The 18223-nt window shown below is 43.2% G+C and overlaps 1 protein-coding gene across 2 annotated transcripts in view; it reads left to right on the top strand.

Annotated features, from left to right (window-relative positions):
- The window catches only part of ctif (CBP80/20-dependent translation initiation factor), a 60517-nt gene that overhangs the window by 13075 nt on the left and 29219 nt on the right, over positions 1-18223 (top strand). For both annotated transcript variants that reach the window (XM_034095945.2, XM_034095944.2), the window contains exons 2-5: positions 6652-6886; positions 7104-7175; positions 17743-17865; positions 18083-18156. In XM_034095945.2, coding sequence (XP_033951836.1) covers positions 6710-6886; positions 7104-7175; positions 17743-17865; positions 18083-18156 — 446 coding nt within the window. In that variant the 5' untranslated portion in view covers positions 6652-6709. The remainder of the gene's footprint in view (positions 1-6651; positions 6887-7103; positions 7176-17742; positions 17866-18082; positions 18157-18223) is intronic.

The following is an 18223-nucleotide window of genomic DNA, read 5'->3' as shown; positions in this document are numbered from 1 at the left end:
AGTTACATCGTATACAGAGATTAAAGCATTATTCCTAAATACATCAATTAAAGCAGCAGGGTGGGGATGAGGGGGGTTAGTCCCTGTCCTTGAGGAAGAGACTTTATCAGGATCCAGTTCTTTATCTGACCTAAAGTCTGATCCTCCAATGGGGCATTTCTCTCATAGTAATACTATTAACTCAGACATTGTAAACATGCTTTTTAGTCTTGTACACAACAATAAGTAAAATAGTTGTTTTTGTTCTGTGTAATAGTTTGTGGGATTTTAGTATTTTCCTTGTTGTTTTGTTTGATGCCATACTACCCAGTGCAGCAGTGGGTGAGTTAAAATATGATGATAAAAAATAGATGTAAGAAGTATAGCACTACACTCAGGGTGTTAGAAAGCCCAGAACCAAAACAAAGTGTTCAAACTTTGTGCAACCGACACATGCACAGGGCTCCCCAGCGAGTCCCCAGGGCTTAGCAGATACTATGCTGCATGATCCAGGGCCATAAATCCTCTTTGCATGGCTGGTGATCAAGCCATGATGTAAAGGAGCTTAGTGGCAATAGACAGACACAAGCATGGAGCTGCTCTCCTGTTGGCCGTGTGTCAGGTGATTACACCCACAACACACACGGAGAGAGAGACGGCAGAGGAGAGGTGGAAAAACAAAGAGGGACATTGACATGGAGAGGTAAATTAATGGTGACAACAGAGAGTGTTTTCGACAGAGAACCAAGTAGAGACAAATCTGAGGTTTTCTGAGTGAAAACACAACCTGGGCCTCCTGCTTCCCCACACTGTTATTTGAAAGCAGGTGCTGCATATATGGATGTTTTCTGGCAGCAGTAAGGTTATGTACCATCTTTGAGTGTTAGCATTTGAGAGGTAACATGGTGAAAGAAATGTCTATAGGTATTTTACAATTGTTTTTATTTTGTCTATAAAATGTCAGAAAAAACACATTGGGCGATGTTTTTAAATGAAAGCAAAAGATCATCACATTTTTTGAAGATATAACTAGAGAATCTGTGTCATATTTGCTTGAGAATTGATTGAAATGATCAATCTATTATCTAAATAAATGTATTTATTTCAATCAAAAAGTGGATTAATCGACTAATTAGCATTGGTAAGCAGTGTTGGGAAAGTTCACTTTCTACATGAACTAGTTCAGTTCACAGTTCACAAATTTTAAAATGAACTAGTTCAGTTCATAGTTCATAATTCAAAATGTTGAACTAAAGTTCATGGTTTCAAAAATGAACTAATTTATAGTTCATAGTTATTTTTTCAATACGTTGCTGCGAGCTATTATTTGTCTCCTGGATGTTAATGGGCCATTTCAATTTTTACAATATCCTCAGAGGGACGTACAAGTTATTGACCTCTGCTTAAAAAAACTAAAATCACAGCCCATTCATTTCATTCTGTGCAAAGAAAAAGCAACCTCTTAATCCAGATATCTCACCATGACTCGCGTATGCATGCACGTGCAGGGTGTGGCGTGACCACCAAAACAGAAAGATAATTTATGGACACAAGATGTGTGGACATGTATTTAGTTTCCTATCCATGTGATGTGAACATGATTTAAGTGGGGGGGACCTAACCTCCTCTAGAGGGGTCCGGGGGGCATGCTCCCCTGGCAAGATTTGTTGCACTTTGAGAGCAACATTAGGAGATCTATGGACACATCTCTCAACACCCAAACACAACTGTAAGCAGATTTTCTTTTAATGTATGGATATTTGACAAATCACTCCCCTTTGAAACTGTATTCTTCTTTATTAATAACTGTCATATAGTATTTTATACCTGTTTACTTTATTCTCTTATTTTTTCATAACTATAATGATCATATAAAGATGTGCCTTTACCTCACTGGTTGTAGACAAAGCTTCTTATATTCGTTAGCATAGCTAGCTAACCAGATGCTAATGATAACAACACAGTTATTGACTGTCTGATCAGTATGACAGATGAGCAGATCGCCACTGGGCTTTCAACTAAAGACACAGACACGCAGAAACTGCGGCATGTGTATGGACTTATCGGTACTGCAATTTCTGAAGTGCTGGAGTGGCGTTCTGGTGCTCTCCGTCAGAACTGCACCCCTGTCAGTCGAGACATATACCACGTGATGACACGTTAGGCTCGTGTTGTGTTCAAGGACCCTGACCTTGGCCAGGAAAAACAGGTACTCGCTTGTTTAATTATTTTGCGGTCTAGATTTATTTCATTTTTTTATTTTTTGCGTGTGTTTATAAATTACCTCGAGGGCCGTACCAAATTGTCTCGCGGGCCGTATACGGCCGGAGGCCGGACTCGGAAGTTCCCCACCCCTGCCGTAGAGTCTCACTCTGAGCGAGTGCTGCTGCAGCTGCTCTCGGCTTCGTCCATACTAATTCATTCATTCATTCATTCAATGCTCGCCGGTTCCGCGGTTCCACATTGTTTGTTGTGAGGAGTCTGATATATTTAGTATATTTATATTTTAGTGCGACAGCCAGGGGTGACAGGCGCGTACGCGTCACAGGCAGCTTGCTGTTGCCAGATTGGGTGGTTTTCCGCATTATTTTGAAGCCTGTTTACGGTGTGTTTTAACTGGGTTTTCGGCTGAAAGGCATATGAAATCTGGCACACTTTTGAACGCCGTTATAATACAGTGCTGAGAATGAACGCACTTTTGAACGCCGTTATACAGCGCTGAGAATGAACGCGTTCTCAATTACGTTCAACGAGCGGAAATACAGTACGTTCAGTTCACGTTCGCCCAAAATATGAACGCGTTCATGAACGATCGTTCATTGAACGCGTTCAGGTACATCACTGTTGGTAAGGCACTCAACTGCTTTATGTCATCATTATGTTGCAGTGATGTACCTGAACGCGTTCAATGAACGATCGTTCATGAACGCGTTCATATTTTGGGCGAACGTGAACTGAACGTACTGTATTTCCGCTAGATGAACGTAATTGAGAACGCGTTCATTCTCAGCGATGTATAACGGCGTTCAAAAGTGCGTTCATTCTCAGCACTGTATTATAACGGCGTTCAAAAGTGTGCCAGATTTCATATGCCTTTCAGCCGAAAACCCAGTTAAAACACACCGTAAACAGGCTTCAAAATAATGCGGAAAACCACCCAATCTGGCAACAGCAAGCTGCCTGTGACGCGTACGCGCCTGTCACCCCTGGCTGTCGCACTAAAATATAAATATACTAAATATATCAGACTCCTCACAACAAACAATGTGGAACCGCGGAACCGGCGAGCATTGAATGAATGAATGAATTAGTATGGACGAAGCCGAGAGCAGCTGCAGCAGCACTCGCTCAGAGTGAGACTCTACGGCAGGGGTGGGGAACCTCCGGCCGTATACGGCCCGCGAGACAATTTGGAGGTAATTTATAAACACACGCAAAAAATTTAAAAAATCTAGACCGCAAAAAAATTAAACGAGCGAGTGCCTGTTTTTCCTGGCCAAGGTCAGGGTCCTTGAACACAACACGAGCCTAACGTGTCATCACGTGGTATATGTCTCGACTGACAGGGGTGCAGTTCTGACGGAGAGCACCAGAACGCCACTCAAGCACTTCAGAAATTGCAGTACCGATAAATCCATACACATGCCGCAGTTTCTGCGTGTCTGTGTCTTTAGTTGAAAGCCCAGTGGCGATCTGCTCATCTGTCATACTGATCAGACAGTCAATAACTGTGTTGTTATCATTAGCATCTGGTTAGCTAGCTATGCTAACGAATATAAGAAGCTTTTTCTACAAACAGTGAGGTAAAGGCACATCTTTATATGATCATTATAGTTATAAAAAAATAAGAGAATAAAGTAAACAGGTATAAAATACTATATGACAATTATTAATAAAGAAGAATACAGTTTGAAAGGGTAGTGATTTGTCAAATATCCATACATTAAAAGAAAATCTGCTTACAGTTGTGTTTGGGTGTTGAGAGATGTGTCCATATATCTCCTAATGTTGCTCTCAAAGTGCAACAAATCTTCCCAGGGGAGCATGCCCCCCGGACCCCTCTAGAGGAGGTTAGGTCCCCCCCACTTAAATCATGTTCACATGGATAGGAAACTAAATACATTTGCACACATCTTGTGTCCATAAATTATCTTTCTGTTTTGGTGGTCACGCCACACCCTGCACGTGCATGCATACGCGAGTCATGGTGAGATATCTGGATTAAGAGGTTGCTTTTTCTTTGCACAGAATGAAATGAATGAGCTGTGATTTTAGTTTTTTTAAGCAGAGGTCAATAACTTGTACGGCCCTCTGAGGATATTGTAAAAATTGAAATGGCCCATTAACATCGTACAGGAGACAAATAATAGCTCGCAGCAACGTTATTGAAAAAATAACTATGAACTATAAATTAGTTCATTTTTGAAACCATGAACTTTAGTTCAACATTTTGAATTATGAACTATGAACTGAACTAGTTCATTTTAAAATGTGTGAACTGTGAACTGAACTAGTTCATGTAGAAAGTGAACTTTCCCAACACTGTTATGTTGGCAGCATGAGTAGATAGCTTATGTAGCGTCACCCTTTGTCTTTTTTCTGAGCACTGCTGAGGTCACTGTAGCAAATGGGGGAGAGCTTATTCTGGGCATGTCTGTCTATACCGCGAGACCATTTGGCACGGCCCTCGAGGTAATTTATAAACACACGCAAATAATTAAAGAAATCTAGACCGCAAAATAATTAAACAAGAGAGTACCTGTTTTTCCTAGCCACGGTCAGGGTCCTTGAACACAACACGAGCCTAACGTGTCACCACGTGGTATATGTCTCGCCTGACAGGGGTGCAGTGCTGACCGAGAGCACCAGAACGACGCTCCGGCACTTCAGAAATGCCGTAGGCATACCCAGAGCCATATGGCTCTGGGCATACCCATAAGGAGCCGTACACATGCCGCAGTTTTTGCGTGGCTGTGTCTTAGTTGAAAGCCCAGTGGCGATCTGTCATACTGATCATACAGTCAATAACTTTGTTGTTATTAGCATCTGGTTAGCTAGCTATGCTAACGAATATAAGAAGCTTTTTCTACAACCAGTGAGGTAAAGGCACATCTTTATATTATCATTATAGTTATAAAAAAACATGCGAATAAAGTAAAGGGGTATAAAATACTATATGACAGTAAAATCAAAGTTATTAATAAACAAGAATACAGTTTGAAAAGGGAGTGATTTGTAAAATATCCATAAAGAAAAATAAAATCTGCTTACATTTCTGTTTCATATGGGTGTTGAGAGATGTATCCATAGATCTCCTAGTGTTGCTCTCAAAGTGCACCAGATTGATGTTTTTAACTTCAACATTTAAAAAAAAATAATCTTCTCGTGGGAGCATGCCCCCGGACCCCTCTAGATGAGGTTAGGTCCCCCCCCCCCCCTCACTTAAATCATGTTCACATGGATAGGAAACTAAATATATTTGCACACATCTTGTGTCCATATCTTTCTGTTTTGGTGGTCACGCCACACCGTGCACGTGCATGCATACGCGAGTCATGGTAAGATATCTGGATCAAGAGGTTGCTTTTTCTTTGCACACATGAAAGAAAGGCCAAATGAATGGGCTGTGATTTTAGTATTTTTAAGCAGAGGTCAATCATTTGTACGGCCCTCGGAGCAGCGTTTCCGCCAGGGGGGCGTCTTGTCGTCATTTGACGCCCTTATTCAGCTCGGGACGCCCTGAACGCGAGCCGAGGGCGTCCAAAAATATTAATAATTTGTGAGAAGAAGATCGAGAGTTTTTATCGCTTGAAATTACGAAAAGGAAAAAGGACAAGGACATCCCTCTGTTGGAGGGGCAAAGGAGTCTGGTGGGATTCTTTTCGGAGTATTGAAGATCGTTTCCCCGACATCGAAGGTGCCTGCTACAGGACAACACGGAACGTGCGCGATTTGGACGCGATGAGCGGGGGGGGTTTTAGTGGAGCAGAGGCTCCATGGTAAACTGTGGTAACATGAAGAGCCGTTTGGGAGCCAATAGAGCCGAGCCAAATGATCCGGCTCACTAACGTAAAAATACAGTATCTAAACTCGCTCTCGGGGTGGACGACCTCTCAGCCCTGGTCTGGCGGAAACACTGCCCCGGACGATGTTGTAAAAATTGAAATGGCCCTTGAGAGGAAAAAGGTTCCCCACCCCTGGTCTATACTGAGCTTTGTCAGACACCATCATAACAAAGATGGACAGGCACATTTTTGTTGGACCGGTTTGACTCTGAATATGGCTGCCCGTGAATGTTTGGCTGTTCTTGCCATAAGCAGTGTCTGCAATGTATCTTCCTTGCTCTATGGCTTTTAGATTGAGCGGTGACAAGCTCATTCATGCGAGTATGAGGGCAAGCCTACTCCGGTTGGTGCTTATGAAGAAATAACAAATACATTGTAGTACAAATGGGTTAAAAAGGAAGGGGTGATACTTGTGTGTCATAAAATGCCATCAGACTGTTGAATGTGCACATCTATCCCACTCACCTGGGACTTGAACTCGCCTTATCTCTGTTCATTCATATCTTTTAATGTTCTTGTTATAAACACAGGCCAGCCTCACAGGAGATTAATGCACTACCTTGTAAACTCTTAGTCATGTAACTGTATTTTATTCCTCCCTCCACAGGTCACTTTCCTCCTTCCCTCCCCCTGCTCCCCTAGCATCCGTCACAGCGCTGGTTGTCATGGAGAACTCTTCAGTGGCGTCAGCATCGTCGGAGGCTGGGAGCACACGCTCGCAGGAGATAGAGGAGCTGGAGCGCTTCATCGACAGCTATGTGCTGGAGTACCAGGTGCAGGGGCTTCTGGGAGACAAGGCGGATGGGGACTTGGACCTGGACAATGGTGGCAAGGTGCCACAGGTCAGTCTTATTATTTCACTGGATGACATGCAGAAACATTTTTTTTCTTAGTACAGACTCTGGTGGTTTCTCTGGTTTCTGTCATTCAAATATATTATTGTGGGGTACAGCCTGCATCAAAACAGCTGCCCCTAATGGCATTTACATTATTTTCTACACAAAAATAAACCCACTTTATTTAATAAGGCACCTTCTCCCACCCATTTCTCTCCTCCAGTGGACAGATGACTGTAACAACAAGAAAGATGGCAGCTGGACGTCTTCACGGGGAAGAGGCTCAACCAAGCCAGTAAGTGTTTCTGCTGGGTTCTGCTTATTTCACAGCATTGGAGGTGACCATTAATTATGCATTCAATAATCAGTCACAGTTTAGCTTTGCAAAGAATAGTCATGATCCCACTAAAGGGCTGTACCGGCAAACATTCTTGGATCAGCTGTACCCTGCTGTCCATCTCAAGGAGTGTAGTGAATGGGAAGAAGGACCTATCAATGTCCATCTCAAAAAATATATGGTTGGTCTTTATTTTGGATCAGATCAATAATGAAGCAATAACACATGCTGCAGCATATTCATGAGTTCATAACTGTTGCATCATGCATCCCCTTTACTTTTTGAAGATGTATAAATATATTTAAAGTCTGACAGCACACAAAACATTTTTGTATTCTTGATTGAAGGATTTATTTCACCTTTCACGAATTTGTAAATATCTAAAATAATGATTCCTTGGGATGTCATATTCTTTGACTAAATATTCAAAGGATGTGAATACCCCTTCGTAGAACAGATCAGCAACACACTTAAGTTCCTTCTGGGACCACAGGTGGAAAGCGGAGTCTATCAGGGCTGGTTTGAAAGCCGGATTGCGAACTATGGGGATGGAGGAGATAGTTTGTCTATATCCAAAATGCCTCCTGAACTGTGACCATATCTTAAGAGAGCTATTGACCACAGGGTTGTTCGAGTGATATTTTCTACTAAGTGGTAAAGGAGCACACATCAGGGAGGCAGGGGCCAGTGGTTCACACGAGTGTTGTTCCATGCTAGAACAAATAGGACCGCCCCCTTCCCGGAAATGACTCATCCAGAATGCCATTTTATGGATATTGGCAGCCCAGTAGTAGTGTAAAAAATGTGGTAATGCAAGACCCCCCTCTGACTTTCTCTTCTCAAGAAATGCCTTACGTAGACGGGGAATTTTCTTATTCCAGATAAAAGTGGAAATATATTTGTCCAGGTCTTTAAAAAACTTTTTAGGGAGAAAAACAAGAATAGACTGAAAATAATACAGCATACGTGGCCTAATAACCATTTTAATGGTGTTCACCCTCCCCGCCAACGAAATAGGGAGCGACGCCCAGCGCTTCAGGTCCTCATTAACCTTGTCCAGAGCTGGTTGCAGGTTCTTTTTAAACAGGGTTTTAAAGTCCTGTGTCACACACACTCCCAGGTAGGTGAAAGAGTCAATGGCCACTTTAAAGGGGAGTTCGCTAAATGAAAGCTTGGCCGCAGTCTCATTGATGGGGAAGAGTATACTCTTGGTCATGTTGATCTTATACCCAGAAGCCTTGCCGAAAGAGGTGATTACATCGAGTGCAGCCGGAATGGACCTAAGCGGAACGGAGCAGTACAGTAAAACATCGTCTGCATACAAAGACAGCTTATGCGTATAGCCTCCCCGCTGAATGCCTGTAAAATTTGACCGATTCCTGAGAGCAGCTGCTAACGGTTCTATGGCTATATCAAACAAGAGGGGGGACAGGGGGCATCCCTGCTTTGTGCCCCGTTGAAGCCGGAAGTATTTCGACATTATATTATTAGTGCGAACTGCTGCCTGAGGTGCAGAGTAGAGGACCTTTATCCAGGAGATAAAGCCAAATTTAGCAAGAGTTGCAAATAGGTAGTACAATTCAATGCGATCAAAGGCTTTGTGTGCGTCTAGAGAGATGAGGGCCTCTGGAGAGAGTCCTGGATTTGAGTAAATTATATTATATAGGCGCCGAAGATTCACAAAAGACTGTCGGCCTTTTACAAACCCTGTTTGGTCCGGGTGGATGATTCTATGCAGAACAGTCTCAAGGCGCAGAGCTAAAGCTTTGGAGAGAATTTTGTTATCACAACAGACTAGACTTACAGGAGTCGCATTTCGCTGGATCTTTGCCCTTTTTAAGGATGACTGTTATCACCGCGTGAGCTAATGTGGGGGGCAGTGAACCCTGCTGGAGTGCCTCTGCATATACATCGCGCAGCACAGGCGTCAGTTTGCTTGCAAATGTTTTATAGAATTCAATAGGGAAGCCGTCCGGTCCGGGGGCTTTTCCACTTTTCATACTTTTAATAGCGCGATTTATCTCCTCATTAGAAATGTCCCCCTCTAAAGCCGAGACACCGTCAGGATTTAGTGTTGGAAGCTTAAGGTCCTTTAGAAAGTTAGTTGTCATAGAGTCATCCGAGACTTCTGATGAATAAAGATCTTCATAGAAACTCTTAAATTGATCATTAATGCCCCTTTGATCTGAAATGGTGTCCCCATTTACCGTTCCAATTTCCGCAATTAAACTGTCTGCAGCCGACTGCCTTAGTTGATGGGAGAGTAGTTTACTGGCCCGCTCCCCATGTTCATAATGGGTCTGCCTAGATCTCAGATGAAGGTCCTCTACGTAGGTGGATGCCAGAGAGTCATATTCCACCTGCACTGTAATGCGTTCCTTATACAGTTCAGCAGAGGGCTTTGGTGAGTGTATTCTATCAATGTCTCTGATCTGATTAACAAGTTCTGTCATTCGCTTTGTCTTTTTTCTGCTAATACTGATTGAATATGATATTATTTGCCCACGAAGATAAGCCTTCATGGCCTCCCATACAGTGCCTTTACTCATCTCTGGTTGACGGTTTATTTCAAGAAAGGTATCGATGTGCGTGGAAGTATACTTAATAAAATCTTCATCTAATAATAAGCGTGGGTTTAGACGCCAGATCCTTTGTGGTGGTACATGGTTTGGAAAACAAAGTTTCATGGTTGTGGTCAAAAATAACAATGCTCTCATAGTCACTGGACTCAAGCACAGAGAGTAACTTTTTGTCTAAATTGAAGTAATCTATTCTGGAGAATGACTGCTGAGCTGCAGAAAAAAATGAAAATGGTTTAGATCAGGGATCACCAACTACATTTGTCCAAGGGCCGAAATGTAACCAATAGACACTATCGCGGGCCAGCGATTTGCCCAGAATTTTATAAATAGTATTCAGATTACTTTTGGAATACTTTCTTTTTCCATAACAGATGGGTATGTTTTGGTGAAGAGGAGACACTTATTTTACTGTTTTCATGGCTTATCAAGAACTCAAACACAACATCTTGGTGTCATTCTAGACAGCTCTCTCATCTGCACCCACATAAAAAACATCACCCGGACTGCATTCTTTGTACTGTCTTAAAACCTTTCCTTGGAATATGTTATGAATTGTAAGGTGTCCTTGGGTGCTTTGAAAGGCGCCCTTAAATAGAATGAATTATCATTATTATTTATTATCTGAAACGATGTAATAACTTTTAAAACTGTTTCCAGTCACTTGCCCCATGCATGCAGCAGCAGCAGGCAATTCACTTTGATTTGATCCCGTTATGAAATGTCATCATTTCGACAATAAAGAAATGCTACATAAACGTTATCTTGCACATTTTATCTAACCATCTCCGTTTCTAACTTTCAATATATTTTAAAAGAGATCTCTCTCTCTCATCTGCGTGCGGGGGCGGGGCCTCACAGACACGCTGCATCTCTCTCTCGCTCACAGACATGCTGCAGCGCTGTGCAGTGTGCACACAGTTCTGCCGGTAATGAATATTACATTTTGTGAGGAAACTTTTCCACCAATAATTCCAATAAGTATTCCAAAATGTATTCACTTCAGGTTTACGAAAGTAACTGTAATCAGATTACTCGTTTTTCAAATGTAACGCCAGCTGAATACAGTTAGCCTACTTGATTTTTGTATTCTGATTACGTAACGCTGTTACATGTATTCCGTTACAACCCAACCCTGCTTCTAGGCTACTGTCCCGCAGCTCCAGCCTCTCTGTTGGACTCCGGTACTGCACCTTACTCACGAGACGTTGTAAACAAAGAAATGGGTGGGGGGCGGGCGAATGCAGTAACCACTCCGCCAACGCCACAGTCACCCCCGTCGTGCGGGCCGGATGAGAATGTCTGGCGGGCCGGATGTGGCCCGCGGGCCGCCAGTTGGTGGTCACTGGTTTAGATGTTGGGTTCCTAAATCGCCATGGGTCCACCATCCCGTATTCTTCAACAAAGGAGTTCACCACTCGAGCTGAGTTTGACAGTGGTCTAGGAGACAGTGGAGCAATCCAGAGTGTGATTGAGGGCACAGTTAAAGTCTGCCCCCAAAATTAGGAGATGGGAGTTCAAATCCGGGAGCAGGGAGAAGAAATTGCTAAAGAAATCGGCATCATCTGAGTTGGGAGCATAGAGACATGCAAGCACAACAGGTGTGTTGTACAATTGACCTTGCACTATGATATAGCGGCCATTTGTAACTGCAATTACTTTAGATTCCACAAACTGCACATGCCTACGTATCAGGATCGCTGCACCCCTATATTTGGTGTTGAATTTGGAGTGGAAAATGTGAGAGAAACCACCCCGCTTGAGTCTAGAGTGATCAGAAGTACGTAAATGAGTTTCCTGGAGATAAACTATGTCTGCCTTTAGCTTCTGGAGGTGGGAAAACACTTTGCTGCGCTTTACTGGATGATTGAGACCTCTAACATTCCAGCTAACCAAAGTAGTTGCCGCCTTACCCACACTTGGTGCCCTGTTTGCCTGGGTCATTGTGGGACCTTAGACAGTAATCTAGCCCCCTGTCAGAAGGGTGAGGGAGGGAAAGGGGGGATGGGTTAACTTAAAAAAACTGAAATAAAACACACAGCAATAAGAACATAAACACCATTGAGAACCTAAAATAGAAGGTCCATATGTAATTGAAGTGATTGAAACAACATTCACAATAAAGAGCTGGTCCCTCCCCAACTGAGGGACTACTACCCGCCCCCGATAACACTCGCACCTCAACGTGACAGCTTACCTGGCGAGATCAAGCCCCGCCAGAACCATCAATAGCTTTAGATAAACCTTGTGCTAATAGATATAGACAAACCTCTAAGTTGAACATTCATAACATGGTCTCAGTAAAAGTAACATACTTATTAACCAGTTATGACAACATATGCAAACATCCAGTATTGATTGTTGAACCAGAAAAACGTGAACCTCCCCAGGAGTATAGGAGAGCAGTTGCTTGAACTAGCGGGCTGTAAGCCAACTGACTGTGTTATAAAATGTGGGCTAGTATGAGCAGCGCGAGCTGGCTTAAATTACACAATAATAAGAAAAACCACAAACGTTCGTAGCAAGCCCTAGCCCACAGCCCCATATACGTACATGTGGAAAATTCAACGCCGCTATCCGGCGCTGCATTTGTCCGTCAGTCAGCTTACCTAGCATCTTAGCCGCTCTGTTTAGCCACGTTCCTCAAAACAAAGTCCTTCGCCTCCCCCAGGTCTGTGAAACTGTGTCGCTTTCCATCGGCCGTTGTGATCCGCAAAACCGAGGGATACCACAGTCCGTACTTGACACCATCACAGCCTCTTAGCATGCCTTTCACATCCCTGAAGGCGGCTCTCTGCTTCGCGACTGCTTGGGTATAGTCGGGGAATACTCTGATCCTGTCTCCGTGTGACGTTGTCGGATCTGTGGCCGTGGCTGCCTTGCGGAGGGTCGCTTCCTTCTCCCGGTAATAGTGGAATCTCACCATAAAGGCGCGGGGTGGCTGGTCCTCCTGGGGCCGTTCCCGTAGGGTGCGATGGCATATGTCTAGTAGTGGCTCTTTTTCTAAGCCCAGCGTTTCCTGGAGTAGTTTAGCTACAGAGTCAGTTGGGTTCTTCCCTGCCTCCCGTTTTTCTTGTATCCCGGTGATGCGGAGGTTGCACCTCCTAGACCACGCCTCCAGGTCCTCACTCCTGTCAGAGAAGATTTTCATGTCCTTTTTTAGCTGCTGCACTCGTTCGAGAGTGGTAATGAGGTCCGAGTGATCATGAGCGGCAGTATCCAGGCTCTCGACCCGGTCCTCCAAAGACTTGGTGCGGCTGCTGACGTGGTCAATGGCGGATCTCAGCTCGTCCCTCAGTTGGCTTATTTCACGTCGTAGTTCTTTAGACTGCATCTCGGCGTTGTCATCCATTTTCTTCAGCAGGTCCTCTCTGAGAGATTGAATGGTCCGTAGAATGGCGGTCTCATCACCTCGTGCTGCGCTAGCTGCTAGGGGCCCTGCCCCAGCACCTTTAGCCGAGCTAGCACTATTAGCTTTCGGATCTGGCGCAGCAGACGCCTTTTTGCGAGAGGAAGACGACATATTTCAAATGAAACTGTTGGGCGGAGGCAAGAAAGAACAGCTTAGATTAAAGTTGCTTGAATATAGTGTAGAGGGTAGTTGTCTAATATAAATATTCTGATTCTGCCGAGGAGCTCGAGAAATGCGACCTCACATGGCTCCGCTCAGACCGGAAGTCCCAAGACTCTAACTTGTATAGTGTAAATAAAGTTAAAACAATGGGGAGGGAATAAAGATTTTATGAAATTATAACACAAAGCTCTGACCTGTGTTTTAGTCACAACACAGTCAAACGACTTATTTAAAGGGGTCCTATTATGCAAAATCCACTTTGTCATGTCTTTTATACATACACATGTGTCCCCTCTGTGTAAAGAGATTCTGAAAGTTCAGCAAAAAAGATTCACTTACTTTTTGTCCTGATCCATTTATATAAAAACCTGTCTGAAAATGAGCTGATCAGGGGCCTCATTTATAACACCGTGCGTAGGATTCACGTGGGAAGGTTGCAAACGTAGTAGAAATCCAAAAAATAGGTACAGAAATGTTCCGATATTTTCCGATTCACAAAACATTGCGTACCAGCGAGGAAAGTGCGTACGGAACTTCCTACGCCAGTTTCCCTTTATAAATCACAATCGACTCGAAATGCGGTGCAGCTTTTGCGTACTTCACGTAACGCCAATATTTGCCTATAAATAGTCAAAGAAACGCCCATTCATTCATTTTGACTGACTGCATGGAGAAGATAGCAGGAAATTACAGAACAGCTAAAAAAGACATTTCACACCATGTCAGATGTTGGTTCTTTTGGGGAGGTCGATATAAATCACATTGTTTGGTGGATGCAGTTTGAACCAGAGTAGCAGCATGGAGGTCGGATCGTCACCAAAATAAATAAATAAGTGGTCCAAAAAAGGTTAATGACAAAAAGAATACACATAGCCTAACCTTCCTCAGGCAGTGTGTTTGTACCGGGGACAGGAGACCCCCCCCCCCTTGATGAGAAACTAAGAAATGATCGGGGAATCCCTCCGGAGTGGAGTCATGACGACTGGATCTGAATTATATTTTTTGTATTGGTGGTTTGCGACCCCCCCCCCCCCCCCCCCCCCCCCCCGCAGCAACTCTATATCCACCAGTTAAAGGAAATACAACTAATGTGTTGTGTTATATTAGCTGTACAATTTACCACATATGGTGTTCTTAGTTTCCATACCTCCTGTGTTTTACGAGCGACTTATCAAGTCTTGGCAAACGGCATAAAACACGATTAAACATGATAGTATATAAAACCATGCTCGTATCTACAACCTATAGAAATGCAAAACGGCGTCAGTTTAGACGTAATTCTGTCCTCCTGCTTACCGCATAATTTATGAGAAAACATTTCATAACATTAACACAACATATTCGAGGTGGTTTTAAATAACATATCCGTATTTATTTATTTATCCAAGTTATGTTTTTGAGTGCACTGAGGAGTCGCAAACAGGCGTTTGTTTAATCATTTTACGATTGGCTTTAATTAATGTTTGAAAATGAATTTTATTTATGGTATTATTTCCACACATTTCTTTCCATTCTTCCTTCTGCCAACGGTGTCACAGTTTCTCGTCTCTCCCGTTTTTGTGCTTAGTGCGTACGCATGGGTTAGAGTTTGCGTGGAGGACCGCACATTTTCCCGTCAAGTTAGTATTTTATAAATCGCAAACATTGCCTAGAAACTGGCGTACGCCATTTTTTGAGCGTATATCCCTTTATAAATGAGGCCCCAGATGTTGGTCACTTTATGATGTCATAACGATGTTTTGGCTTGTGTAACCAGTAGCCCATAACCAACCAAGGTGACCCCCCCCCCCCACACCTTATCACCTGAATCTCCTGCTACAGGGGGTCCGGGGGGTCTTAAAAAGTATTAAAAGTTGATCAATCAATTTAGCGAAAATTAAGGCTATTAAAAAGTATTATACGGCATTTTCCCAAGGTATTAAATGTTGTAGCATGTTTTCAATAAGTATATAAATGGTCCAAAGAGGTTGTATTCTACAGTCTGCCTGAATGTAATCATTGCGTAGGTGTGCAGTGTGATTCTGTGTAGTTTATTTATGGCATCCCGTTGGATTTGACGTCATCTGACCAGGACATCGCACGCTGACTGCTTGATGGCGCGCGAAGGTCCGTTTACGCCGGTTGTTAAGCAACATCGTTATGGGGAAATGCAAGTTTGAGTCCAAATGGTTGGAAGATAAGGAGGAAGGACAATCAATACTGTATATAGTAAATGTGAGGTAAAGTGTGTCGCCAATGTAACCGGTTAAAACTCAAAGTGGCGATGAGGTCTTAAAATATAAGGAAAAAACGTCTTGAAAGGTATTACATTTGACTTCAGGATTCCTGTCCTAGAGCACCATTGTGTTCTTTTTAACCAAATATCTCCGAGAGGTGTGGGGAGTGGCTCCTTATTTTAATCTAAAGCTACAGACACAGAATCAGCACTTTTGAAACAGGGCTTAAACAGAGGGGATTATGGGATGCTACAATGCATGATCTGTATTTGGAGCCAAACACTTCAGAGACATGTTTTGTATATATCTGAGACCTAAAATATATTGATGAAAAACAGTATAATGGGGGACCTTTAATGTAGCACATGTCCGATTCACTTTGTGACCCATGAATCTATGTTGCTAGTCTGCAGTAACTGTGAGAGTAGTACCTGTATGTTTTACCCTGATTCTACTGCTACCTCCATGTTGTCGTCATCCTCCCTCTGGTCACTGGAGCATCTCATTGATTAAAGCGTAGGTTTGCTCAGCTCTCCGCTCTGTATGTGCTGGTTAGTCTTTTCCAATCCGTCAGCTCAAATGTTTGGCTAGAAGTGACTGCACAACAAATCCACAGATCTGCACACTCTGCTAGCCTGTGGTTGGTGTAGAAAGTACGCTCTTAACTAACATGAGATACTGTGCGGCCTGAGCCAGTAATTTAATCATCTTAAATGAATTATCAGTCAGTTAGTCCTCTTAATATCTGAGCGTGTGTGTGCTGCTCTGCTCAGACAGTACAGTCTCTGGGATTCAGAGTATTATTGCTCATCAGAGATTTAGAGGTATGATTCACCAGAGGCCTGTACTACGAAGCCGGATTTTCGCTTAGCGGGCTAACTTCAGGGAAAACTCTGGGTTTCCGGTCCTACGACGCTGGTTCATTTTTTAGAGGGCTAGATCTCCATGGTAACTTGGAGCAGGTTAGGTTCCAGGATAAGAGATCAACTCAGTGAAAGCACCGCCTGCTGATCAATCAGAGCTCAGTGTGCGGAGTTTAAAGCTATCAAGTCGTATTACAGGATAAAGGAAATACAGAAAAACTGCCGATGCAGGAAAGACGGCCGGCAAAAATCAACTGACTGTGTGAACGTGAACATGAATAGAATATCACCTCCCATCTTCAGAGAAATCTGACTATTATAACATTAGCGTTAAGAAAGCTTAATTAAATATCATCTACAACATAAGTAACCGGATCAAAGTACATTACATACAGTCCGCGGCAATGTGAGTGCAGAAGTCGATGTGTCCCATTATCATTCATATCATATCACATCATAATGTATCATATATCTCCTTATCTGAGTCAGCTGAGCCGTATCTGGCCGTGCAACACTCACAGTGTCACAAACTGTATGCAGAAGTATTATTTTAAGCAACACATTAAGTTGACGAAACACTCGAGTCAAATGTAATTAAAGTCAGATCCACTCGTGTCTTAGACGGGGCAGTGATATCATAAACACTTTTTCTTGTACCAGCTGTATTCACCTTGCAGGTGCAACTATGTTGCTTTTATCCTGGATAAAGTGTTTAAGTCATGGATGTTTAAAGTTTAACTTCTTCATATGTCTAATGTTATAGTTTACTTTTCATACAGGAAGTATGACGCTACGCTGTCAGTACGCTTCTCCATGTTTGTGATTGGTCAAATGTTGCTAGCCCCGCCCCTTTCATGTGAACGCGCACTCAGCCGGACTTGAGTTACAGAGTTGATAACCAGCGTCGTAGGACAGTTTAGCGAGAGCGCGTTTGTTTTGGATTAGGTAAGCCAGCTAACCCCAATTTATATCCAGGTTATGTTGAACTGGATTCGTAGTACAGACCTCAGGACGTGAGTGGTGAAGCAGAGCGAGTGAGAGGTTCAAAGAGTTTAGAGTGTTCTAAAATATGAAGAAGGTAAAGAGAGGGATTGGAATTTAAATGTCAGTATTTATATCAATACATCAAGTTCTTGTCAATATATATTCAGTGCTGAGAAAATAAGGACTTTTATGCTTGTTTGCACGCAGCTTCTGAAAGTAAACATGTTCAAGACTTGGCAATGGAACAAGAGTTTTGACAGACACAGAATACTCAGTCCTCTGCGTTCACCTCCTCTTTCACCCCTGCAGGATGAGTGGGATCACAGCAGTAATGGCAGCACAGGTTCCAGGCCCAGTTCAGGTTCCAGACCAGGATCTGGCTCCCGCTCCGGCAGCAGAGGCAGAAACAACCAATTCACATGCCCTGCCAAGGTAAAGATACACCTGCGTGCTTGTGTGTCTTTGTCTGCTTTCTCATATGTCTCTTACTGTCACAACATATATGTATGTTTGTCTCCACTGGCTTTAGTAGATCAAGTGGCGCTTCTGTTTATGATGTTTTAAAAAATCGAAGGGAGCTTGATATGTGATGGTTTGTTAAGAAGTGTTTTGTAGTCGTACTGAAATATTTTCCTTGCTGTTGGGACAGAACGGGAACAGAGAAGGCTCCCTGGACATCCTGGGGACAGACATATGGGCTGCCAACACAATGGACTCACGCGGGTAGGTGCCTGTCTGATTCACAAACATCATATGTTGAACAGTCTACTGATTCTGAATTCCAGCCATA

This window comes from Pseudochaenichthys georgianus, chromosome 12 (assembly GCF_902827115.2).
Source record: "Pseudochaenichthys georgianus chromosome 12, fPseGeo1.2, whole genome shotgun sequence".
Lineage (NCBI taxonomy): Eukaryota > Metazoa > Chordata > Actinopteri > Perciformes > Channichthyidae > Pseudochaenichthys > Pseudochaenichthys georgianus.
The sequence above is the reverse complement of the archived record's forward strand: the minus strand, read 5'-3'. Positions and strand labels throughout refer to the sequence as shown.